The 27,136-nt window shown below is 42.7% G+C and overlaps 1 protein-coding gene across 2 annotated transcripts in view; it reads right to left on the minus strand.

Moving 5' to 3' along the window:
- The window catches only part of GLRB (glycine receptor beta), a 76,593-nt gene that overhangs the window by 10,427 nt on the left and 39,030 nt on the right, over nucleotides 1–27,136 (minus strand). For both annotated transcript variants that reach the window (XM_066574680.1, XM_066574681.1), the window contains exons 5-7: nucleotides 11,107–11,336; nucleotides 7,807–7,889; nucleotides 5,012–5,152 (exon numbers count right to left, since the gene is read on the minus strand). In XM_066574680.1, the coding sequence (XP_066430777.1) occupies nucleotides 5,012–5,152; nucleotides 7,807–7,889; nucleotides 11,107–11,336 (454 nt within the window). The remainder of the gene's footprint in view (nucleotides 1–5,011; nucleotides 5,153–7,806; nucleotides 7,890–11,106; nucleotides 11,337–27,136) is intronic.

A 27,136-nucleotide genomic window follows, 5' to 3' on the forward strand; every position in this document is an offset into this window, starting at 1 on the left:
GTCTCCATTCCTTCCATCTGCACCAATAGCAATTATGAGATCTCCGCTGGGTGGCTGGTCCACTCACATAAGTCTGCACTTAAATGGTCCTTGACTTTTCAAGAAAATATGTGATTATGTGAAAGGTAATGTGATAACTAGCAAAAATGATAAGTCACTATTTATCTAAAATTACATTTTGTGCTGAAAAATCACTCTGAGGTGCTCGCCGCTAGAGGTCTCGGCTCCTTCTAATTTGCAGTCTATTGCCTGTTGTCAAGTGATGCCCTACTGAGATAACAAGGCTGAGAACAGGAAGTGGAGGAGAATGATGACTCATGGTGCCTATAGAAATCTAAGGAGTGGAGAAGGGAGGTAGAGAGACCTACCTAGACATGCCTACAGCTAAAGGCCCATTTACACGCAACGATTATCGCTCAAGATTCGTTCAAACGACTGAATTTGAGCGATAATCGTTACATGTAAATGCGGGCATCGGACACTTTTCATTCAAACGATGATTTTAAGGTGAACTTAAAATCCATCGTTTAGCTACTGGAGATAAAGCAAACACCTTTATCTGTCAGTAGACCGCAGGCTGTTATCTCTACGGGGAAGCGGTAGTTAACATTGTATTCTGCGGACACCCGAGAGCAATGCAGCTGTACGCAGAGCTGGGTGTGTCATTAATCACATGCTTGGCTCTGTAAACAGCTCTTGGAGGCCCTTTTACATGCAAATGAAGAGGATAGTGTTAATGGCCATCAGTGGCCATTAACACTTTATACAAAAAGATTGCTAAAACTTTCAATTGTTTGAAAGATTATCTTTGCGTGTAAACGGGCCTTTGAGGTACCTTTACATGGGGTGATTATTGCTCAAATTCTCGCTGGGAACAGCGAATTTGGGCAATACTTGTCTTGAGTAAATGTGGCCGCCAACAGGGCACTCAGCAAGAAATCACTTGGGGGTTGGGCTTTGTTTTTCTTTTGTTCATATTGTAACATTGCACCCTGTAACTACTTGTACGGTACTGTGGAAAATATTGGCCCTTTGTGAATAACCCAAAAACAGACAACTGGATCCAACAAAGCTGCAAACTGCTTCAGTTGCGCTGCTGCCACTTCATCCTAGGCCTCATGTCCACGGGGTGGACCGGATTCCACATGCAGGACACATGACCAACATCCATCGCAGCCGAGGACCCTGCGATTATCTATCCGGGTCTTCTCTTTTCTGGTGTGCAGATGCGTCTGGGCGCGCATGCGCAGCACAGTTTTTTTTTTTAAACTCCTGCTTTCTTGCGGAATCTGCAGCCTGTCTGCAATTTAATTGCGGACAGATTGCGGATTGGGCGGCTTCCATTGACTCCAATGGAAGCTGTCTGTGCGAGATCCGCACTGAAATGGAGCATGCTGCGATTTGTTTTCTGGACCAAAAGGTCTGCAAAATAAATCTGCATGCTTTAATTCCAGTGGGGACGCCCATATTTCTCCATAGGCGGCTTGAACTGCAGATTCTGCAATTCAATTCCGCCCGTGGACATTGGGCCAAAGAGACAGCGGACCCAGCAGTTGGATCGCTACTGATCAGCTATCAGTGGCTTATCTTAACAACATACCACCAATATCCATGATGAGAAAACCCCTTTAACTCTTTAATACTGACATCCATAAGAAGTAATTTAACTGTAGATTCCTTTACTGTACAAGAACTGCACTCCGGGCCCAGAAATCAATGTATCACTGTACAAGTTCATCTGACCTTTCGGAGGCTCTGCACAAGGCGCACATGCTGCTTGTGATCAATGCTCAGGTTTCTAAGGATCACGCAGGGAGGTTCAGCCCACATCACTCTCTGCACCGACTCTAGGCCGGTTTGTGTTCATTTTGAATAATTCTAATTCCTTGGCTTTGAGTTGAGATCTCCTTATAAAGGTGACTCTAGGTATGTCGGCATCTTCACGTCAGCACAGACACATCTCACTGCAATAAGTGGTTTCAATAGCAAGTATTCATGGAAATGTGTGATTAAGGTCCCGCTAATGATATCTGGATACCGATAAATCTGGTTGTAGCTGGGGGAAATCATTACCGTGAATATTTCATGAAGAGAATATTTAATAAGTGCAATTTAGGAGGATGTGAACAGAAGGTGGCCTTGATATCCTGTACATCAATTTGATAATTTTGGCAAATTGTTAATCTCTTATAATGGAAGATGGGAATGTGAGTTTACACCGGGGATTGACAACCTTCAGCAAAGCAGCTGCTGCTGATCTACAGTACCCAAGATAGTCTACCAATACATCACAGTACACAACATCCCCGCTCTATGAGAAGAGAGATGAAGTGCCTATTGCATTCACAGTGTGACGGCTGACTGAGTACTGGACAGGTTCAAGTACTTTAACCCCTTAAAATATGGCATAAATTTACGGCCTGGCAGGGGGGTACTTAACGCAACAGGACGTACAGTTACGTCCTGGGGATAGCGCAAGATCAGAAGAGATCCGGCGCTATCTGGCAGCAGGAGCCGGCTGTCACTGATAGCCAGCCTCCCGCTGCAACAACAGGGTTGCATCGGGACAGCGATTCCCGCTGTTAACCCCTTACACGTTAAGATCTATCTAGATCGTGGCATGTAAAGGGTTCACAGAGGGAGCGCGCTCCATGGGGTGACGTCATCGGACTCTCACAATGTAATCGCGGAGTGCTGTTGGGTTACCATGGCAACAGGATGCCAGATACAGGCTTCCTGTATTACCACTGCCTATGATCGCTAATATAAGCGATAAGGCGTTGCAAGACAGAAGTCCTGCAATGCTTTATCATAGCGATCATAGGTGCAAGTCCCTCACAGGAACACAAATAGCATAAAAAAAAAGCAAAAGAGAGCCAAAATTTAAAAAAAGAAAAAAGGAAAAAAAAAACCCACCTTTTTGTTTTTTCCCCTTTTAGTATAATTTTTTTCTTTTTTTAATTCAAATCCCACATATTTGGTATCTTCGTATCCATAACGACTCGCAAAACAAATTGAACACTTTTTAACCTGCATGGCAAAAAGCGTAAAAAAAAGCTCCTAAACAATGGAGGCAAAATGCTTATTTTTATCATTTTGCCTCCCAAAAAAAGCAATAAAAGTGACCAAAAAATTTGTATGTACCCCAAAATGGTACCTATAAAGACTACAGCCCGTTACGCAAAAAAACAAGCCCTCACAGAGCCCATGAAAAAATAAAAGAGTCCAGACCACATGCTGGGATTTGCAAACAGCTGCTGGAGGCTCATTTACACACAAATGAAGGTAACAAACTGCTAATGAACATTAGCGTCCATTAGCAGTTTATGCAAAACGATCACCAAAGCTGTCAATCTTTCAAACCTTCATCTTTGTGTGTAAATGGGCCTTAACTTATAGTGCTGCTAGGGAAGGTGACATGGAGCCGGGTGTTGTACATTTTATACTCACCCGCTTCCTAATTCCCACCGCTGAAGCCCCTGCGCCGGCCAAAACTCCAACTCTTTCAGAGTCCCACGCGGACACTCTCCTATACAAGTCTATGGGAGAGCACGCACATGGGAGTCTGAAAAGAGTCAGATTTTCAGTCGCTGTGCGGACTCCAGCGGCAGGAATGAGGAAGCAGGAGAGTATGAAAAATACAGCACCCGTCTCCTTGTCACCTCACAGCACCATAAGTTAGTTTATGGTGCTTTAGGCAGGTGACAGCTTCGCTTTAATCAATGACTGAAGAGTAATCCTACTTTATTTAAACATTCTGCATGCTTTGGGCTTGAACTAACTCCTCTGTCAAGTATAGCAATTGTCAGGATTGGTACTGGAATACAATGTAAATCTGTGACTGGCAGCAGCTGCTACATCTGGTCATATTTTCCAAGGATTATCCCTTTTATATGAAGTCTTACTTAGGATGTGCATACTATGCACATATTGTAAGCCAGCAGAATGGAAATGGAGTATAGGCTTGCAACCCCACAGATAAGGTTCTTTGCTTTCTAACGTCATAGAAGGCTTGACCACTGGCATAATCTGCAAATTTCCTATCCTCTGTGTTTAATGTTGGTTTATTGGATCTGGCTATCTGCCTTAGTGGATGATAAGTGATATCAGAAATTATTTCTAGAATGCAACCTATATTTAGGCTAAATCTGCAACAGTAGAGAGACACAGCTCTACACAGATGATGTCTTCTTCAGCAAGTTAAGAAAGTAACTTCTTGAGTGACTTGCCATGTGTGCACATGAGGTACACCACTACTTCTGGCCATTATAGGACTTCTAGTCTGTAGTTTTCTTCAGATTGACTCACTGCAGGCTCGGTTTACCCTGAGCTGGTGGGTTGAGACTAGCTGCTATGATGTTTCCTAAACACTACACATATAGGAGACAGGTTACATTATCTAGCTCTCTGAAGCACACACTCTAAAGCAGTAGTACCATGGGAAATATTATATAGTGATACTGGGCAGTGCAGATGTGAATACAGCACTGAGCTAGATAAATCCTTTACTAGAAGCTGCACTCATGTCTCTGAGTCTTTCTGCCTCGGTCTTCCTCATACAGTTCTTTCCGCCTCCCCCTTTTCTCCCCTTAGACTTCCATGGACATCATTGGACAACACCCACCTGACGTCTCGTAATCCATCTCAGTGTCTCTGTCACTATTGATGGACTTCAGTTGACAGCAAATTAGAAGGAAAAGAGCCCCCTAGTGGCCAGCACTTTAGAGTGATTTTTCAGAACAAAAACTTCCTTTTCGGTAAAAAGTGATTTGCAAATTTGCTAGGTACATTGATTTTGCTGATACGTAGGCTATCACAGAAGCATAGGTTGTGTGAAATGCCAGTGACCATTTAAGTGCAGATTCAAATTGTCTGTATCTAAGCATTTTGTGGGTTTCCCTGTGATCAAAATTGCCATTATATATTGTAAATGTGTTCAAAACTTAGTGACCATTTAATCACTAATATTTTCAAAATTACTGAATAAATGAATAACTTGACTACTACTCACCAGTGCCCTTATAGTACTTCGTACAATTACCATACTCTATATCTTCTGTTTTGATATCAAACTGAGGCAGAGCAATCTTTTCCATTTGAACGGGGTCTCCTGGCTGCCAAATAAACCGCAAATCGTCCGTTGTGTATCCAACTATACAATAGATTTAAAAAGATTTTAGAGATACAATATAAAGACAATTGCTTTCTCAAAGTCACAATAATGTGTGCTGAATGCATGCTTAGGACTAAAAGCTAAATATTACAAGAGTCATTTACTTTTTATCTCCTATTGCTTATGTAACACTAACATATTCCACAGCGAGGTACACAATCACATCAGTCTCTGCCTCTAGTGGGATTCATAGTCTAATAGCCTTATCTCACAATAACTAAGAGAAGTTTTAGCAGAAGCAAATTTTCCCATGTTTCTAGAGAATGGCAAAAACCCAAAGTACTCAGGGAAAATCCACATAAAAATAGAGAGACTCTACATAGTAAATGCAACACTCTAAAATGCAAAAAAAAAATCTAGATATACCGTATATACTCGGGTATTAGCCGACCCGAGTATAAGCCGAGACAATAAGTTTCACCACAAAAAACTGGGAAAACGTATTGACTCGAGTATAAGTCGAGCTGTACTCAGTATATACAAGGTAAAGAAAAAACCTCCAGACCCACCTCCCAGCCTGTGTCTGTGTCTGTGCGACAAGCTGCTTGAATTCTCCCCGCTGTCATCCCCCACCATTCTCTCAGCTTGGCTCTGTCAGTGCTGTGTAAATAAGCGCTGTGATTGGCTGGCGCTCAATCCAATCACAGCGCTTACTTACACAGCACTGACAGCAGGGGATTTGAAAGCAGAGCAGGGAGATGACAGCAGGGAGAATTCTAAGGCAGCTTGATTGGCTGTGAATGATCGAGCACTGACTGTGATTGGCTGACGCTCGATCCAATCACAGCTCTTACTTACACAGCGCTGACGGTGGGGGATTTCAGAGCCGAGCAAAGAGGACGGTGGGGGATGACAGCGGGGAGAATTCAAGCAGCCTGCCGCACCGCCGCCGGAGACAGAGGCCGGCTGGGTGGTAAGTATGGAGGGTTTTTTTTAAGCCTTCCCTGACTCGAGTATAAGCCGAGGGAGGCTTTTTCAGCACAAAAAAAAATGTGCTGAAAAACTAGGCTTATACTCGAGTATTTACAGTAATAGTCAACTGCATGTAAAGATTTGGAGCATTAGGCTGCGATCACATAGCGTTAAACTCCCTGTCCTGGGGTTCCATCTGAATCACCGAAAGTGAGATTTAAACGCAGCCTGGGAAGGTATCATAGCCTTATGGAGACCAATAGGGTTTCCATTTGAACGGGTTTCTGTTCTTCTCCAACTTTCGCGCACGTGTGATACGCGGTAAATGAAGGCAATGAAAGTCAATGGACACAGCGTTTACATACGCAAGAGAAATAAATTGCAGCATGCTCCATTTCTCTGCGTAGGATACGGAGCCCTTCTATGGGCTTCATATCGAAATGATGTTCCTGCGCAGGCTTTACGAGAGGGCAGTGTTTTGAGGGAAAAATAAATAAATAAAAAAAATCAGACTGCGCATGTCCGTGACGTTAAATTCCCGGACATGCGTAGTGCATACTCAACCCATACGTGGTCTCTGCCTGCACAGCAAAAGGGCTGTCTGTGTGTAAAACGGCGTTTTATGCATACGCCTGTGGACATAAGCCCCCAGGCTGCATGTATCTCATCAATTTTGTATTATATTTTCATTAAAATTTTATTTGATTTACTACTGCAAATAAAGTGCAGTCCCGCTGCAATCCACTGCCTGAAGTTAGGTGTTCAGCTTCTGTAGCATTAGGATATTTCTTAGCTGTGGGGAAGGGGCTCAGAGATTGTGCACACCTTGACTGCAGATCTCAGAGTGGTGTAAGCGCAGGAGAGCCAAGACAGCTGAAGAGGACTCCTTCCCCACAGCTAAGAAACCTCATATTGCCCCAGATACTATAGAAGCAGAATGCTTAACAACCAGCAGTGCATTGCAGAGGGGCTGCACTCCAAATGCCATTTTCAGTGGTAGAAAAAAAAAAATTATGAAAGTATATTACAAGATTGATGAGTCACCTAAAAAGGATATTTTATGAACATAAGTGGTCTGAAAAGTTAGGTTTTAATTCTTTAAGAAGTTGGATGACTGGAGTAATGGCCAATGACTGACACATACTTTGTTTTCAAGTGTAATGTAAATGTACAACCTGTGACCCATGATGCCATTCTGTGCAGCCTCCAACCACGTGCTCATCTTAGCTGGCTAATAACAGGTTAGGAAAAAAAATAAAAATAGTAGTGGCACCTAAAAACGGGGTCTCTTAACCCATGTTTAGCACTCCAGAAACGAGTATTTGAGTTCTAGACATGGCCGTCTATGAATGCAGCTCTCCTCACTGTGGTTTAAGGGATATGTGAAATGCTGGGCTGCAGCCACAACAACCACAATCTAGAAAGGATAGAACCCCATTCCTGCATGCATGGTCTCTTCTCTTCTGGAGTGCAGAAAAAAAGAAGAAGAGGACCCATGACTGTGGGACCCTGGAAGTGGAACCTGCACCAATAGAACATTTTTGATATATACGCTTGATATGCCATAAATGTCTCATATAGTAATACCCCTTTAAGGTTTACTGCATCCCTTGGGAGTGATTCAGCATGACAATGTGGGCTTGGACCAGAAAAGGTTGTGAACACGTGTTCTAAATGTAGACATCTATGATCATAAGGGAAACACATTTTATGGTACGTACAACTTTCCAGCTGCATCTTGCAACGCTGAGTATCCATTGGGAATAATGTTAAGTCCAAGGGACAGGTCAAAGTAATGGACAACCTGAGGACAAAATATTAAAGACAAGTACAGTATAAATGATGGTTAATGAATTCAGTCCTGGTTTTATGCAAATATAAGATTTCTAGTTATTGAACAATTCAAAATCATATTTGCTAATATACATAGTTTCATTTTGTTGTCCTTTTTAAGATCTCTGCGTACTGTCAGTGTATGGAAACATTCTTATTTACATTCAGATGCTCCGTTCCAACTGTATCTTCAAAGTAGGTTTGTTGTGAAATACCGTAGTGTAAAAAGATACACAAATGCAACATGTACCTGGGGCATCATGAACCTGGTGATAGATTTTGCATACCTTGCAAGACGTTAAAAGGGAACCTATCACACAGCGTGCGCACGGTTGCGAGTTAGGCCAGCTGCACACGAACGGGTCGGACTCCGTATGCATGAGCCCACAGCAAAATCCGTCCCTGACCGCAGCTGGCATCCCAGCATACCTGACTTTTCTCTCCTTTATCTGTACTACGGATGGCTGTGGCAAAACGCTGTCGGACATGTGCAGTACAGATTTTTTTTGTAAATGTTTATTTTTCCCACGCCGTCGCTAGAGGAGGACGCGGAATCCATGACCTTTTCACAACGTCAATTGCAGAAGGGCCGCGGTATATTCAGCATACTTTAGCACTTAAACAGAAATTCTGCAGCATAACAGTGACGTTTAATTATACTATATTCTACATAAAAAAATGTTTTTTTTCCCCCCTTTTATTGAAACGAACTTGTGAAGAAGTAGTCAAGAGTCACCCACATTGCTAGCATCTCAGATTTATAACCTATGTTAAAAGGGGCGTCAGACAAATTATTTTCTTAAAAACATGTCCTCCCACAAGAAAGAAATATAGTCATACTCACCTTTATTGGCTCCTCATTAAGTCCTGCGATACAGTTCCATCCTCCGTGCCCGGTCTGTGTTTACAGGCTGCAGTCAGCCTGGGTATGGGACATCACAGATCCTGCAGCAGATCACAGACCTCGGAGCTCGAGTACTGAATTCTGTGACTGGCTGCAGCAGCTTGTGACATTCCGTACACAGGCTGCTGCAGCCTGTAGACTTAACATCAGAGGTGAGACATTGGCTGATCTCTTAGGTCCCCATAGCTCTACTTGTTTTTCCAGCACATTCTGCAGATGGTCGATGGCACAGAGATCTGAAGAATCTGGAGGCCAAGTCAACACCTAGAATTTTTTGTTACATTTCTGAAAACCTGAACAATTTTTGCAGTGTTGCAGGGTGCATTATCCTGCTGAAAGAGGCCACTGCCATTAGGGAACACCATTATCAAAAAGTAGCGTACTTGGTCTGTAACAAGATTTCAAATATGTCAAAGTAACATACACATGAACACAGGATCCAAGGCTTCCCAGGAGAACATTGCTAGCTTGCCTTCTTCACAAAGTGCATGTTAGTGGAATTTCCAAGCTAAGTGACACACATGATGCACATGTATCTGTCCATCCAACCAAATTATGTAAAAGAAAATATGATTCATTAGACCAGGCCACCTACTGCCATTGCTCCATGGACCAGTACTACAGGTCCCTAGTAGACTCTTTCACATGCACTCAGGTCAGCCCGGGAATTCTGACTGGTCTGTACTCCCATATCAGAAAGCTACAATGCACTGTATGTTCTGACACCTTTCTACAACAGCCAGCATAACCTTTTTATCCAATTTGTACTACAGTAGCTCTTCTTTAGGATCGGACCAGTAGGACTAGACTTTGTTCCCCACATGCAGTAGTGAGCCTTGGGCTCCATGACCCTGTCACCAGTTGCCCTTCCTTGGACTGCATTTAGTAACTACTAACTGCTGCATATCGGGAATACTCCACAAGATTTGCTTTTTTGGAGATACCCTGACTCAGTCATTTAGCCATCAGAATTCGGACATTGCCAAAGTTGCTTTTATATAAGACCAGATATATCACTGGAGGGGAGGATGATCGGGCTCAGGCTCACATATTTTGGCCATGTAATGCGAGCAGAGTCGCTAGAAAAATCTATAATGCTTGGACAGATCAGTGGCAAAAGAAGACCCGGCCGCCAAAGGAAACCATGGCTGATACTGTCAAAGCTGATACTGACATGCATATCACACAACTGGAAGAAGCAGTGCAAAACTGAAAAACATGGAGGGAGCTCACCTTTAGGGTCGTGAACAACTAAAAGTCTAAAAACAACAACAGACATTCAGAATCTTATACTTGCCTAATTTACCTGCTTCCAACACATCAAATGCAAGAACTGATTGATCACTTCTTACTAGAGATGAGCAAGCATACTCGCTAAGGGCAATTACTCGATCGAGCATTGCCTTTAGTGAGTACCTGTCCGCTCGGAAGAAAAGATTTGGGGAGCGGTGGGGGAGAGCGGGGAGGAACGGAGGGGAGATCTCCCTCTCCCTCTCTTCCCCTCTTCCCCCTGCTCACTGCCGCAACTCACCTCTCACCCGCGCTGGCAGCAGAACCTTTTCTTCCGAGTGGGGAGGTACTCGCTAAGGACAATGCTCGATCGAGTAATTGTCCTTAGTGAGTATGCTCGCTCATCTCTACTCGTTACCTAAAATATGCTACCTTATGGCAGGTGCCACTGTAATGAGATGTTACCCATGTCACCCGTCAATGGTTGACTGGTCAATGGTTGACTCTCTCCTGCTCGAAGTAAAACCACCACATCCTGGGAGTTGTAGTTTCACAACAGCTACAGGTCACATCTTACAGATCATTGATGTGATGATTTTTCATAATATTTAAGGTAGATTATTGTGTAAAAGAATCCATAGCCCTTGAACCGTCCGGTGTGTACTTATAAGACTTTACACCCAAATAAAAAATGTACTCAGTCAAGACACAGCAGACAAAGGCGTTATGTGTGTATATAGCGTGTCCTCGGTCATATTACAAGGTATAGATGAGGATTACATGGTTTACATGGATAACAGCATATACAGAATTCCAAAACAACCACTTGTAAATTCCATTAATTCATATTTAATGTGCCTTTAGCAAGCGTGCACATAAAATGCCCAACCCCTTTAATTACTCTTTATCTAGACTGCCACAGAATTAATGCAAGATGCACGTTTCAGCTAACATTTAACGACATCGTATTTCATTACCTTCCCAGCAGAGTACTTACCAGGCTGCAAAAACTTTCCGCATATAAATAAATGATGAAAAACTGAAGGAAACTTACCTCATGCTAAGGAGGACATCTCCATCGCGAAAAATAAACAAGAGGATGTTTTCTTGGGTGACATCATGAAAATTGGCCATCTTTTCATTTGCAAAAAATAAATCTGGCTTCCACAGACACTTAAACATTGTTGGATCTACTGTGAGCGCGTCGGAGCCTCTGAAATCAGTGGGAAGTTTGAGTCGGGGGTCATTCCATCTCTGCCTTAGAAAGATATTGACCCTGTAGTCCTGCAAAAAATAAACAGAATTCGTAGCTTGAAACGCAGTTCTTATGGACAGTTGGCAACATCATTATCTCATCGCCATAAAGTATCCTAGATGTACTCATGTCACCTAACCGCACCCGGTCAAATAAATCAGAGTTTATTACATTACAAAGTTACTTTTCCATCTCACATCTTTTTGAAGTAGACCTCTCTTTTCCATTTACTTAAAAAGTATCAAAAATAATCTGGTTTGGAGATGACATTTAACAAGTGCCACCTGAGTGAAAAGGAGTACGAGTGGCGTAAAAACATAGTAGCCCTAGTTGTCATTTATGCCGTACCTACAGGCTAGGACATAAGCCATCCCAAAAACACGTGGACATTCCAAAGGAATTCTATTGGAACCAAAATAACCAAATATCTAAAACAAACAAATACAAGAACAAAACAATAGAGATGAGCGAACCTACTCGTTTCGAGTAATTACTCGATCGAGCACCGCGATTTTCGAGTACTTCCGTACTCGGGTGAAAAGATTCGGGGGGGCGGGGGGAGGCGTGGCGGAGCGGGGGGTAGCAGTGGGGAACAGGGGGGAGCCCTCTCTCTCTCCCTCCCCCCCCCACTCCCCGCTGCAACCCCCCACTCACCCACGGCGCCCCCCGAATCTTTTCGCCCGAGTACGGAAGTACTCGAAAATCGCGGCGCGAGGGCGAAAAAGGGGCGTGGCCAAGTACGCTCGCTCATCTCTACAAAACAACCTATTTTGCTGCGGAATCCATGCGGACGGCCTCCATTGAAATCAATGGAGACATCTTATCCGCAGCCCATGCACAATTAACATTGCGTATGTACTCCAAGAACTCGCGTCATCACTAAGACACGGCATGGGAAATACATACAAAAAAAAAAAAAACCACTATCAGGCATGACTGCCTACGAGGCTAGGTGGCCATACGCAGGATGACCGCCAGGCTCATAGCTGAAATTCACTGCGGGCCTCTCAAATGTGGAATCCGATCCGGTCATGTGAGCCTGGCCTAAGGGAGGAAGGGGAGAGAGAACCCATCGCACCCGACACGTTTCGCAGTAGCTTCATCTGGGATCAGTATAGAATACAGCTGCAGTAACAGGTACCTCTGTTAATGTGGGGAATGCAGCTATTTGGAACCCCTTCTTCACTTTTACTCATACATCTCCTGCTCAAAACAACAATGTGTTGCATACTAAAATTCCAGGGAACTGAGAATGCAATTCCAAAATACACAAGAAAAGGTGTAGCAAAGTTGCTTTTGTCACTTTCAACATTGTTCGAAATAGAGATCCAACCAAAGTATTTGAAGATAAGAGAAAACATTTTTTCTCCTATGATATTCATGCTTAACGACCACCTTTTTTTCTTCTGCGCTGCAATAACCAGTACTGACTTGTGCATGGGAGAGTAAAGATAGTGGGATACACTATTACCGAGAAGTGCCATGAATCTGCAAGGACCAACACAGTAAAAACATAATGCGCAAAGAGTTGTAGACACAGAAGATCCCATCATTTGGCCGTGTCTGTGGTCAAGTAAGACAAGCATGCTTCTGGTTAATGATGCGGGTTAGCAGCAGGACTAATCATGGCGAGGTTGCGCTAACTAAATCTTCTGGGTGTACAATTTCAATTATACAAATAAGGAAGAAAAAACAAAAAAGAACGGATTCGAGTTCTGACGTTTGTGGTCTTAGTGTTAGCCCAATTAATAATCACTAGGTCTTCTATCTACAAACCAATTTTCGAGTCCTGTTCATAGCTAGTCATGAATTACCTCATTAGCTCTGCTACGATCCACTTTACAACTCGCCACCTCACACGAGATAATTACATGTATAATTTGTGTTATCAGCATCATATTTTACCAAATGCTACAATGTAATGCCTCGATTAGCATTCTCCATCGTGCTGCATTTTTTTCAGATCCAATTCTCCGCCGGTCTTGTTACAATTGTCTGGTTTCTTTTTTCAATTATATTTTTTATGTTCCAAACACATGAAGCTCTGCGAGGAGGCAGGCATACAGCCCGTCTGGTATATGGCGCAGATACTACGTAGGTTTACTGCTATTTTATGAGATAATCAGCTCGGTGCATTCACTACCTTGAAGTGGATTTATTATTTCAGACATTTATGGATGGACAGATGTCTTTTTTCAGCCTTATACACTATGATATTATTATGTATTCTAGTCACAGACTACTTCAGGAGGGTACGTGATACAGGGATTATTCGGGTTGCCAGGCTTGAAGTTGGGGAGGAATATTTTCCTTATAATGAGGAAAATTGGCTTCTACCTCATTGGGGCTTTTTTGCCTTCTTCTGGATCCACATTGGTGGGGGGAGTAATAGGCTGGACATGTGTTTTTTTTTCAGACTTGCATACTATGCTAATGCCCGTTTACACAGAGCGATGATTGCTCAAAGATCGCTCAAATAACAGTTTGAGAGACAGCTTTGAGCGATTATTTTGCATAAACGTTAAAGTAGCTACTCAGCTACTTAATAGCTATTTCGTGTGCAAATGAAGCCTTAGCTGACAGCAGTTAATAGCCCGAGGGCTCTTATCTGCTTTCAGTTTCTTTGTTCTCCGATGGGAAACAAGGTTATCAGCACTCCCCATGGAGAACTCCTGATAAGGCCAAACAACAATTTTTAGTTTGGCCTGAACGATCAGCTAGCAGTACACGAAAAGTGCACGATGGCCGCGCATTTAGATGCAACAATTATAACTCAAACAATGGCTTTTTAGCGATTTTTTGAGCAATCATCCCTCTGTGTAAATGGGCCTTTACAAAATATCTAAATTTGCTAAATTAAAACAAGACGTTAAGGATTATAAGAGAGGAGGTCACAACCACTGTATAGAAAACAGCAGTTCTTGTCTTAATTGGTATGTTTGCCTTACTTTTCAGAAATCCATCAAAATGTGAGTTCAACAGCTTTATATGTACCCTATGACATCTTAGGTGTAACTACACAGCCATGGACCCTCTATGTACGCATGGCCCCCATGTTTTTTTTTCTTAACACCTTTTTTTACTATCTATCCTCAACTTTTTTTTTTTAACTTTTTCATCCATTCTTTACATCAGTCTTTCTAATGCAAACCAATAGGCTATATTTTTTTCTGTACTTCCTTTAGTCCCTCATGCTTTAATTAAACTGCAGGTGCCCAAGAATAGTCTATGGGCGGCTTGAACTCCGGATCATCCGCGCAGGTACACCACGCGGATCCCGGAATTCAAACCCGCCTGTGCACATGACCTATAGAAAGATACCTGATAGAATTTTAGAGTCAGATGGGCGACATGAGTTTTGAAAATGTTAACGTTACTTCCAGCCAAGAATGTTCTCATTATTTCATATAATGCAAGTGAAGATCTGTCAACATGATTACAGTTCATTTGTACCACAATGATTATCTCTATGAAAGGATACAAAGTGTTGAATTACATTCTACCGTCGCCATGCTCATTCAAAAAAACTCTTAGAAGATGGTTTGAAAAATCAATGAAAAAATACATATATTTGGAGAAAGTCTAGCACGTCAAGAATCACGTGAAAAAGCTTTATGCAAGACAACAGGAGTAAAAACCATGCATGGGTCTAAAAATACCTCCGCGTTTCAAACAATAGCTCTTATTCATGGCATACTGTATTAACCAACTGTTGGTTGGTTGATTCACACAACATGCCATGAATAAGAGCTATTGTTTAAAAAATGTAGACTATTTTTAGAGCTATACATGGTTTTCACCCCTGCTGTCTTGCATAATAAAGCTTTTCGTGTGATTCTTGACATGCTGGACTTTCTCCAAGTATTTGCATCTACAGAGGCAACCCGTTTCCGTGGACTTGCAGTGTCTATGAAGGTGAGCTGACAGCATTCTACTTTTTCCTCATCAATGAAAACTAGCAGGATTTTGAGAGGCCTGCTGAAGCATCACCTAATTCTACTCTACATAAATTAAATGATGCCTTACTAACAATTGCCACGGGCACCTTCTAACCCTTTTTCCTGATATCTTTTCCAAATATCTTCTGCCAATGTGCTGGAAGGAGCAGGCTGTCACATGGATTTAGCAAAAATGTTTGCATAGTAGAGACTGCATGCTGCAAAAGCAGAAAACAGGATGAAGCTTCATGTTAATGTTTCTCCCTAGACAATACAGATTTCCAATAACTACGTATGTTTCAACCCCTACTTTAAGGGGTTCTGTCACTAAAAAAGAAAAATTCTATACTTATCTATTCCTCCCCCGTCAGTCTATTTACCACATCTTTTCCTCAACAATCTTCTCCTGTCTCCTGCAGTCTAGAGGGGTCACTCCACCTTCAGCTGCCTGATTCTTCTTCTTCCTGTGAGGTTACGTATATTGGTTGGCAGTCTTCTGCCTGCCAGCCAATGTACGTTATGTCACAGCTCACAGGCCAGCAAGGGGGCCGCCTATCTGCTTCAGAGATTGCTCCTGTGATCTGCCTCTGAAAAAGATTACAATTCTTTCCTAAGCCAGTAAAGCTACAGCAGAGGGATGCGACCTTCACTGACCCAACCGGAAGGAATGTGAGGAATGCAGCCTTCATAATAAGACTACCTGGGCATGCAGTGAAGTGACCCGGGGCACTGCAGAAGCTCAGCTAGGAGAAGATGTGCTAAGGAAACTAACAGGGAAGGAATAGACAAGTATAGATTTTTTTATGACAAAACCCCTTCAAGGACTCCAATTCCTCATGAGATTCAATGTAATATAGCAACATACTGGCAAAACCCTTGATAGGCTGCCATTCACATCACGATAATTGGATGGCCACACAAAACGCCTATAGGATAGATATCTCATGGCAGAGAATTACAAAATTATGTTTTCTATTTTTTTTCTAAAGCCAGTCATCTTACGCCACACACCCGGACATATGGTGAGCCGAGAGGTAGGGAAGGAAACATCAGTAGTTGAGAGGTCCCTCTACATTAGACACAGCAAATGCTTTGTCCACTTGACCAACTGAAGTTAGAGATTATAGGTAGTTACTATTTAAAACTGATCTGCCTGCCATGATGGGTAATATGGTAACATTCTTTCCATGACTCAGAGCTTGTAACTAGGTGTTAATTTACTTTAACTACACCTTGACGGAAGCACAAATTTCAAGTTCTTTATTAAGCACTGCATAGATTTCCAGAATATCACACCACAAGATATCTGCATTTTACGCGAATGGCATTTATCAAGCTAATCCGTGAGGATCAGATCCTGGCAAACATCAGCTACAAAAATCAGCAATAGTGTGTTAAAAATAGAAAAGCAGCAGAAAAATTAAAAATAAATCAGCTATGGAGCCAAATAGCTGACAGCAAATGGCAAGCTTGTAGGTTTAGTTGAATGCTGAACTTCGTCTTCTCCTTTAAATTAAGTCAAGGAAGCGTGGATGGCTCCAGCTAGCGGTGCCGAGTGATGCTTGATGCAGGATTCTCAGCCAAGAAAAAGGAAATATTAAGTATAAAGAATGTGCGGTTAACAGCACAACCCAATTGGAGAAGAGGCAAAACAGGATCAAAAAGTCTCCCTCTTGCTTTATGCAACGGGTTCTGTTTTGATTGGCCAAAAATGTGAACTTGTGCACTCCGTTAATATCGGGTTACAAATGCCCTATTACAGGTCCTCAACATTTCTCACATCAATCAAATGCAGTTTTTTCTTATATATTCACTGCAAGGTAAACTAAATCAATCACACATTGTTCTAGTTCCTTCATACAGGCAGATTAGCTATAGCGCAAGGGAAGAATAAAAACATTACATATGACCACCTACATTCCTCGGCTTTCACAATTCATTTGTTCATTTATAAAAGCTTGGCCTTTTGTTTCAACCGTTCCTTTTCAAGTGATGCTAGCTCCTCTATATCCAGAAAATGGCCTTAAGAAACATTTCAGATTTACTGAAAATCTTAACCCCTTATGATGCAGCCCCCTTTTTTTCCATTTTCTTTTTTTCCTCCCACCTTTACAAAAATCATAACTCCTTTATTTATCCATCTACGCCGCTGTATGAGGGCTTGTTTTTTGCGGGACGAGTTGCAGTTTTTAATGGTGCTATTTAAAGTACCATATAATGTACTGAAAAACTTTTGCAAAATTCTAACTGGAGTAAAATGAAAAAAACAAAACGACATGCCACCATTTTTCAGTGGGTCTTGTTTCCACGGCGCACAAACTGCAACAAAAACGACAAAACTTTATTCTATGGGTCAGTCCGATTGCTACGATACCAAACTTGCATAGTTTTTTTTACTGTACTTTTTTTTTTTTTTTCAAAGACATTTAATTTTTTTCAATTATTTTCTGCGGTCATCTTGTGCGTGCAATAACTTTATTTTTTTGTCGATGTAGTTGAGCGAGGGCTCATTTTTTGTGGGATTTCCTGTAGTTTCCGTTAGTATTAATTCGGAATACAGACGACTTTTTGATCGCTTTTTATTGCGTTTTTTCTGGGAGACAGGGTGACTGAAAGTGCATTTGTGGCGTTTTTTGGTTTTTTTTTTCCGGATGACGTTCAATGTGTGGGGTAAATAATGTGCTACTTTGATAGATCGGACTTTTACGGATGCGGCGATACCAAATATGTATTTTTATTTTATGATTTAGATTTAATTATAGATATGGCATAAGGGGGGTGATTTAAACTTGTATTACTTTTTTTTTTTTTTACAATTAAAAACACTTTATTGATCTTTTTTTTACTTTACTTTTAAGTCCCTGGAGGGGATGGCTTGATAGGCAGTCTCCTTAGGCAGCCCTGGGGCCTTTAAGAAGGCCCCCCGGCTGCCATGACACCTGCACGGCTCCCCTGATCTCACTGCGGGGAGGGGGGGGGGGTGAGTACAAGACCCCCGAACATCGTTCGGGTGATTTAAATGCTGCTGTCAGAATGGCATTTAAAGGGTTAATAGCCGCGATCTGCCGCGCGTAATAAACAGCCGATGCTTGCGCAATATCAAGAGAGGTCGCCCCATGACCTCTCTTCATACATACCCCGACGCTCCAGGACATAAATGTACGCCCTGAGCGGGAAGGGGTAAAAAGGGTTTTCCTGTTTTATGCAAATAAAGGGTAAATTGTTTATTAGTTTTTTTAAGCAAATAAAAACTATCAGCAAGAGACATAAATATGAGGAAAACCACTAATATTTTCTATCTGCTGCAGATGCTCATACTGTACTCCTAGTCTTTGTGAACAAGTAGCCATCCCATAAGCGGTACAACTGATCTGTGTTTTCAGTGGCATCACTAAATTTAAAACCACTGGGGAACATTGACATGGAAAGGGACTTGGGGATTTTAGTTAACTGTAAACTTAATTGGAGCAACCAGCATCAGGCAGCTGCTGCCAAGGCAAATAGGATCATGGGGTGCTGTAGGTGCACTGTTCAGACACAATCTTCTGCTTCTGTGTCTGGCAACTATGGGCGTCGGTCCATTCTCTCTCTTCTCTGTGCTTATATTCACTCTCCTCCAGCATTCCTAGGGTTAATAGCTTCTGGTCTCCTGTTCAGCTGATGCTCCTTTTCTAATCACCATCCTGTAGAGCTGCCCTGGGTCTTTCAGATCTTGCTGCGGTGTTGTTGAGAGTTTGTTCCCTTCACCTCACGTCTAGCTGCTGCTTCGGTAGTTACCTTGCTACCTTGCCTTCTGCTTGTGTTCTGTGTTCTTCGTTGGTGTACTCTGTCGTCTGTTATTCCAGTTGTCTGCTTCTCTGTTTATCCTTGTCAGCTCGTTCCTTCTTTGTTTCTGTACTCCCCAACTATCTGTTGTTCTACCTTTGTCCTATAGGTGTTCTGGCCCACCAGGGCAAGTCAGCGCCTAGAGGAAGACCATGGGGATGTCCTTATCGGGATGAGTGCTCCGCTTATAGGCAGGGGTTTCACTCTCCTGGTTATCATTTTAGGGCAAGATACCTTCCCCAGTTTCCATCCGTATATGGGGCTGTTCATCTGGTATCTTACCTTCCACGCTGGGGTTGGCTGTCAGCTATGCTGGATCGGATCTTCACGTACCCGGTAGGTTAACACAGTGATTCCACATCCACAGTCCTTTCAGGTGCATTAAATGAGGCCTGGGGGCGCATGACAAAAATATTCTTCTTCTGCTTAACAAGTCATTTGTCAGACCACACATGGAATATTGTGTATAGTTTTGGGCACCAGTACTCAAGAAGGACATATCAGGGCTTGAGCAGGTACAAATATAGGCTACTAAGTTAATAAATTGACTGAATGAACTAGAATACCAAGAGAGCTTATCAAAACTGTGATTATTTCGTTTAGAAGAAAAGATGGCTGAGGGGCAACCTAATAAGTATGTAGAAGCATATCAGGGGACAATACAAGGATCTCTCCCGTCATCTATTTATACCCAGGACTGTGACTATAACAAAGGGGCATCCTCTGCGTCTAGAGAAAAGAAGGTTTCTACACAGACATAGAAGGGGGTTCTTTACTGTAAGAGCAGTGAGACTATGGAACTCTCTGCCTGAGGATGTGGTGATGTCTAACTCACTAAAAGAGTACAAGAGGGGCCTCAATGCCTTTCTTGAGCATTATAATATATTATGTTATAACCACATATGACCTCAGAAAGAGTCGGTGATCTCGGGATTGCTCCGATTGCGAAATTGGAGTCAGGATCAGCAAGGAATTTTTTTTTCCTTAAAGGGGTTGTCTCGCGGCGAAAGCGTTTTTTTGTTTTTTTTAAATGGACCCCTGCATTATGCCCTGTGAAAAAGAAAGCATGTGTTAGTTTTTAAAAAGCACATTTCGCTTACCTGCATCAGCGTTCTGCAGCTTCTTCATTTCTTCTTTTAAAGATGGCGCCGCTGGTCTTCTCCCACGGTGCACCGCGGGTCTTCCCATGGTGCACCGTGGAGTTTCTTCTTCTGTCTTCCGCGCTCCACTGCCGATACAACCACCTCATTGGCTGATCGGCACCACGTGACGGAGGCGGAGCTACGATGACGACGCAGTGACCAGCTCTCCGGCACGAGCGGCCCCATTCACCACCCATTCACCAATACCGCACAGCGCAAGCGCGTCTAAAAACGCCAGAAGACAGCGAAATTAGACGGAGCCATGGCGACGGGGACGCTAGCAACGGAGCAGGTAAGTGAATAACTTCTGTATGGCTCATATTTAATGCACGATGTATATTACAAAGTGCATTAATATGGCCATACAGAAGTGCTTACCCCCACTTACTGCCGCGAGACAACCCCTTTAAAATGGGGAAAACTGGCTTCTACCCCATTGGGTTTTTTTTTTTGCTTTCCTCTGGATCAACATTGGGGGTGGGGTGGGTGAGGCTAAACTGCATGGACATATGTCTCTTTTTGGGCTTACACACTATGTTACTAACATAACATATTTCTGAGTTGTGATGTCGGTGGTGTGGCACACAAATTTCACAAATTGGGTCGAATAAAAATGTGTCACAAAAAGTGTCAATGATGCTTAAAACAACTAATCAGATTCCAGATTACTGCTTACAAGGCAGGGACGATTAAAGATGGGATTGGTTGATACTGAAAACATTGACACTTTACTGGAATAGTTTATATGTACAAGGCACTTTGTGCTTAAAGGGGTTGTCTCGCGAAAGCAAGTGGGGGTATACACTTCTGTATGGCCATATTAATGCACTTTGTAATATACATCGTGCATTAAATATGAGCCATACAGAAGTTATTCACTTGCCTTCCCTGCGCTGGCGTCCCCGTCTCCATGGCTCCGTCTAACTTCAGCGTCTAATCGCCCGATTAGACGCGCTTGCGCAGAAGGGTCTTCTGCCTTCGGCTCGGTCTGGCACGAGCGGCGTTCTGGCTCCGCCCCTTCTACGCGTCATCACGTAGCTCCGCCCCCGTCACGTGTGCCGATTCCAGCCAATCAGGAGGCTGGAATCGGCACACGTGATGGGGCGGAGCTACGCGATGATGCGTAGAAGGGGCGGAGCCAGAACGCCGCTGCTGCTGGACAGACCCGAAGGCAGAAGACCCTTCTGCGCAAGCGCGTCTAATCAGGCAATTAGACGCTGAAGTTAGACGGAGCCATGGAGACGGGGACGCCAGCGCAGGGAAGGCAAGTGAATAACTTCTGTATGGCTCATATTTAATGCACGATGTATATTACAAAGTGCATTAATATGGCCATACAGAAGTGCTTAACCCCACTTGCTGCCGCGAGACAACCCCTTTAACCATTTCACTGCCAGAGTAATTTCCATAATTTTGACACAGACCTACATTCTAAAATGAAATATATATTATATAATCCCTCCACACTCTGAAAGTATATACCCGACACCTTGTGAAATCAGGAAGAAACATTTTTACACTCCCATGCTTTGATATGATTCCAAGATGTAGTGATCTCTAGTTCTAGCCACAGCAAGCATTTAACGGGATTCACCGACTTCTGGCTAATGATAACTTATTCTGAAATTAGGTTATCAATAGCAGACTGCTGGGGGGTCTGTCTCCTAGACCCCCGGTGAACAGCAGTCACTGTGTGTATGAGACCTCTTTTCCCAGAAGCAGACAGCAATCTAAATTGTGCACTTGTCCCAGCTGGTACTGCATGCTAAGTGCCATTTACTTTCACAATGTCATTTGGCCCTAAACCTCTGATGAAGCTTGCTTACCTGGTGAAGCATGTCAGGTGGGCCAATTTCAGATTTTTAATTATTTATATAGCAGCACAATGATGCCCAGATTCCTTTCGCTAGGTAGCAATACAACAGACCTATACAAAACAGCAGTTAACTGAATATACAACACCTAGTTGAGTAGGTCTTTCATCAATTTTTAATATTTGGTGCTGTGCTCCTACTTAGTGGTCCACATTGTTTGGTTTGTTTTTTGATAATCAGGAATGGTTTCCCTTTTTATATTTATATTAAAAGTTAAGTTGTAAGAGACGGAATGGAGCACATGGACAATTTGTGTTGCCTCCTGGAAAATTTGTCATTGAATGGCCGTGATTGGTTAACCCAGCGCCAGATTTCATTGGCTAATGCCGCTCTGAGTTAGCCAATCAGAGCATTAACTATTTGGAGCCGGGGCATTCAAGTCCCACATCCAGAAAGCAATGTTCTGTCGGCGTGGAGGAGAAAGCGACAGCCTGCAGCAGCGCCACAGAATATCGTGGGAAGAGAGTATTGATTTTTTTTTTTCTACAGGTAGTTAGCCCGGCATATAAGACTACCCCCAACTTTGGAGAAGATTTTCCTGGGTTAAAAAGTCGTCTTATACGCCGGAAAATACAGTGTATATATATCTCAATTGATTACTTTATATAACTGTGGTTTTGTCTCTATTCCCCGTCGTGTAAGCGCTGCAGAATATGTTGGCGCTATATAAAGATTATTATGCATTTTAGCACATAGAAGTCAATGGGTTCAATGTAAAAATGCATGTCTTGCTGTTTTTGGACTGTTTTAGATAAGATGATAAAAAGTAGAAATCAATAATATATATATAATATCTCACACACAATTTTTCACTTTTATGTCTTTTTTTTTACTTCACTTTCTTTTGCCGTTTTTGCACTGTTTCAGATAGGCAGATGATCAAAAGTAGAACATGTATGAGTTCATGAGGTCCAAGAGAGTGAAAAATGTCAGAGTTGTTAGAGTTGTGAGATAGTGAGGAGATGAGAGAGCTGAAATAGAATTGTTGCCATGGTGAAGGGCGAGGTTGTAGGCCCTGAGCATGAAGTTGTAGTGGAGAAAGTCTGTGAACTGAAGATGAAGCGTGTTTGAGATAGGAGCCATGGATGTCTGTGGTCTGGCTTGAGTCACGGGGGGGGGGGGGGGGCACTTCATCCAGGGCATGTTTGAGGATGATGTTGTAATGTGCGTCAGCCAGGGTTGGGCAGAAGAGGAGAGAGATAGGGGACAGAGAGGATTGTAGGGTCTCAGCAAAGTTTTGGGTGCGAACAGCCTGAAGGTTCCGGTACGTACGGTGGGTAGGAGGGTCTGGGGAGATTATAGGGTGCTTGATAGACAAAGAGAGGAGATTATGGTCCGAGAGCAGGAGAGGAAGACCAGATCGAGAGTATTACCATCCCTGTGAGTGGGAGAGGTTGTGAGTTGTGAGAGACCAAGGGAGGAGGTAAGTGATAGAAGCTGAGAAGAAGATGGGGTCATTGGTGGGGATGTTAAAATCACCTAAGATGATGGTTGGGATTTTGCAGAAGAGAAAATGGGGTAGCCAGGTGACAAAGTGGTCTACAATCAGGCAAGGTCGTCCTGGGGGGCAGTAGATGACTGCTACTCGCATGGATAGGGGGTGGAACAGTCATAGGGTATATACCTCCAACGATGGGAAAGTGAGTGAAGGTACTGGGAGGATGACCTGGAAGCTGCATTGCGGGTAGGGTGTTATTTTATCTTGATGCCACCGGAAGCTAGGAGTTTGACAGGGCTTCCATGCAGGAATGCCCGTCACACCCCTAGCTCCCGATTGGTTGCATTCCGCAAGGTCCTGGAAGCTGCGCGTCAATATACAATAATAGCCATACAGGCGGTTGCCGCTCCTAATTCTGTCCTGGACCATGCATCGGCTCTGAGCGGTGTGTGCGGGCGACCAGCAGCGCTGACATGTGGGGACAGCGGGGTGTCTCCAGTTGCTTCTGCCACACAGCTCGAGGAGCCGCACAGAGTGTAGCAGCGCACACATCTGCCGACTGCCGGCTGTGTGTTCTGCCTTGCATGAAGAGGCACAATGCCGACAGCGGCCCGCTTACAAGGACAGCAAGTGAGACGGTACAGCCGCCGGGGCAGAGGAAGCAGCAGGGAGCCTGTGAGAGGGGCCAGGAGCCAGTAGAGAACATGTACACTGCTCTGGGGAATAATCAGCAGAAGCGGGGAGCCAGAGGAGGTTGGGAGAGGTGCCAGGAGCCGGTATTGCAGCTGTACACGGTCCTTGGGAAGAAGCAGCAGGAGCAGGGAGCCAGAGGAGGCTGGGAGAGGATCCAGGAGCCGGTAGTGCATACCTATAGTCGGATGCCAGCGGGGAGGACGAGCAGCTGCCGCAAAGTGTAGACCCCACACAGCTGCATCGGGAACCATAATGAACTGCCGAGGAGCTCGCCACAGTGACGGCAGCAGTGAAGAGCTTCCATCACGGCCGGGACAGGATGCACGAATTCACAAAGATACTGTGCTACCAGGACCTGCAGGAAAACCATTGCTGCAGCCAATCAGGTACAGGGGGCATCACCCCCTGTCAGTCTCGACTCCACCAGGACTTCCTGGTGTCGTCAAGATACAATAATACCTGCGGGGAGAGAAGAGTACCTACTTCTCCACCACCCCATGCTGCATGTTGAAAAAAAAATGAAATGCGAACTATTTAAATGTTTTGACAACGTTTTTATCATGAAACAAAAAATTTGTTTAATATGGGTCAATAATACGCTAAAACAAAAATATATATTTTAGCAACTTTATTGTTCAATTGAAAAACACGTGATTGAACAAATATGTAAACGCTCATTGGTGTAGCCACTGTGTGAAGCAACAGAGTGTGAGGTGGTGGTCTGTGTCACATGTACTTTACAGGCCTATTGTGGGTTATTACTGCCTGATAATGTGTTGATTTGGCTGATATTACATTTGTGTTTGATGGTTTCCTACTTCTGTCCATATGCTTTCTGCCTTTATCATTAATGGTACATTTACACGTATGCATCATTATGCAAAAGATGCATGCGTTATTAACCACAAAGTTGCCACAGGTGCAGCAGGACTAGAGTGAAGTTTCACTTCTTGGATATTTAAGTAATATTTAACAATTTATTATGCACACAGATTTGCACGAGTACAGAAAACAAATTTTTATATTTTTGGTAGACCATAATCTTTAAAATATGACAGTGAAGGTTTTACTAGCACGCCATATATGCAACATAATGAATATTGCTATGGGTTAGAAATGGAAAATCTGTCCTTGATGTCAACAGTAAACTTCAAGCTGTCTACATCATTTCTGGAATCTTTATAACATGACATCTGTTTTAGATAATATACTGTATGAACATCATGTCACATTGCTAGCCTGTCAGCTCAGTAGACGTGACAGAATTGTTTATTCGGATTATCACATGACCTCTGTTTGAGATTATATATATATATATATATATATATATATATATATATATATATATATATATATATATATATATATATATATATATATATATATATATATATATATATATATATATATATATATATATATATATATATATATATATATATCTCTATCTCCATCTATCTATATATAGTGTGTAATTGATAGATAAAAAAAAAAAAAAATATGCCACAGCTGACACTGCAAAACATACATAAAAACAAACAAAAACTTATCGACACATGCACCCCTATTGTTACACTGAGCAATTACCAAGTTGATTACTGTATTTATACAAATGCCGATATCAAATCAAAAATCACAGAAACTGAAATATAAACAGGAAAAAAAAAAAAAGAAAAAAAAAAAAAAAAATCACAGAAAGCAGCCCTATACTTACTGATACAAGGCATATACACCACTTGTACCTCATCAGACCGGAGGAGCAAGTAACACATGTGAAGGGCACCGATGAGGCAGCCACTCACAAGCTCTCCTTAGGCTGCCTTCACACTTGCGAGGAACATCGAGCAATTTTTGAGTGAGTGAAAATGCAGAATTATGAAACCAATGATTTTCAATGGTTTCATTCCCATTTTTTTTATCTCCCATGTTTCCCTATGGAGCCTCTTTTTTATCACATCACAAAGCACAAACTTGTGAGGTTTGTGCAATATGATTTTATCCCTTTGCAATCCAATTTTGAATTCAGGGTTTCCTAAGGGGCTTTCTCTTTCTGCCATTATACAATGGCGCCATCTGCTGGCTAGAGCCAGTACTGCAATGTGGAACATACTGTAGAGGCCCCCAACAACAGATCAGCCAGGAATACATAGTAAGAATACCCTGCTGGACGTCTTCCAACATCAGAGCTGTACAGCTTTCAAATCAGAAATGTCTTCAGACAGTGAATTGAAAAGAGTTAACATTAGAAAAGCCTACTGACTTTCAAGCAAGAAAATCACGGGTGGCAGTGATGCGATGCAAGATTATTCTCAGGAAGAAGCATCGCTGACGCTCGCGGGAACAAAGCACTGCATGTCACTGATACATGCTGATAAATACCAGGTGCATTTTGGCCAAAATATTAACCAATACCAGGTCACAACCCACGTCACGGGTCTTCAATTCTTGGGAGTCCCTACACTAACATTAGTTAAAAATCGCAGAAAGGGACTCCCAAGAAACGAGGACCCGGAACATAATAAACAGAATAGGCTCTCTTGGCAACATTGTTTTTCCAAAAACTATTAAGCTGTATTTACACAGGTGATTTCCTCACGCGAGTTCTGTCTAATTGTAATAGGGACAGAACTCCCAAGAGAAGATAACTAATTTCTTATATCTTTATACACACTAGTGATTTTTCTAGTTAGTCTAAAAATTGAAAGAAAAAAAAAATGATAACAGAATGTAATATTTTTGGATGATATCACCTATTATTTTCTATGGGAATGTGGGGGGTGGGGCCCATTACACTCACATGCCACGCAATGTGCGAGTGCGAAATAATTTGTATCATGATAAGTATTGGAACAACATGTGATTTCTTTTTCACTTGCAAGAAAATTGCATGTGCTGCAATGCGTTTTTGTAGAAAAACGC

The sequence above is a fragment of the Eleutherodactylus coqui genome, chromosome 7, assembly GCF_035609145.1.
Source record: "Eleutherodactylus coqui strain aEleCoq1 chromosome 7, aEleCoq1.hap1, whole genome shotgun sequence".
Taxonomy (NCBI): Eukaryota; Metazoa; Chordata; class Amphibia; order Anura; family Eleutherodactylidae; genus Eleutherodactylus; species Eleutherodactylus coqui.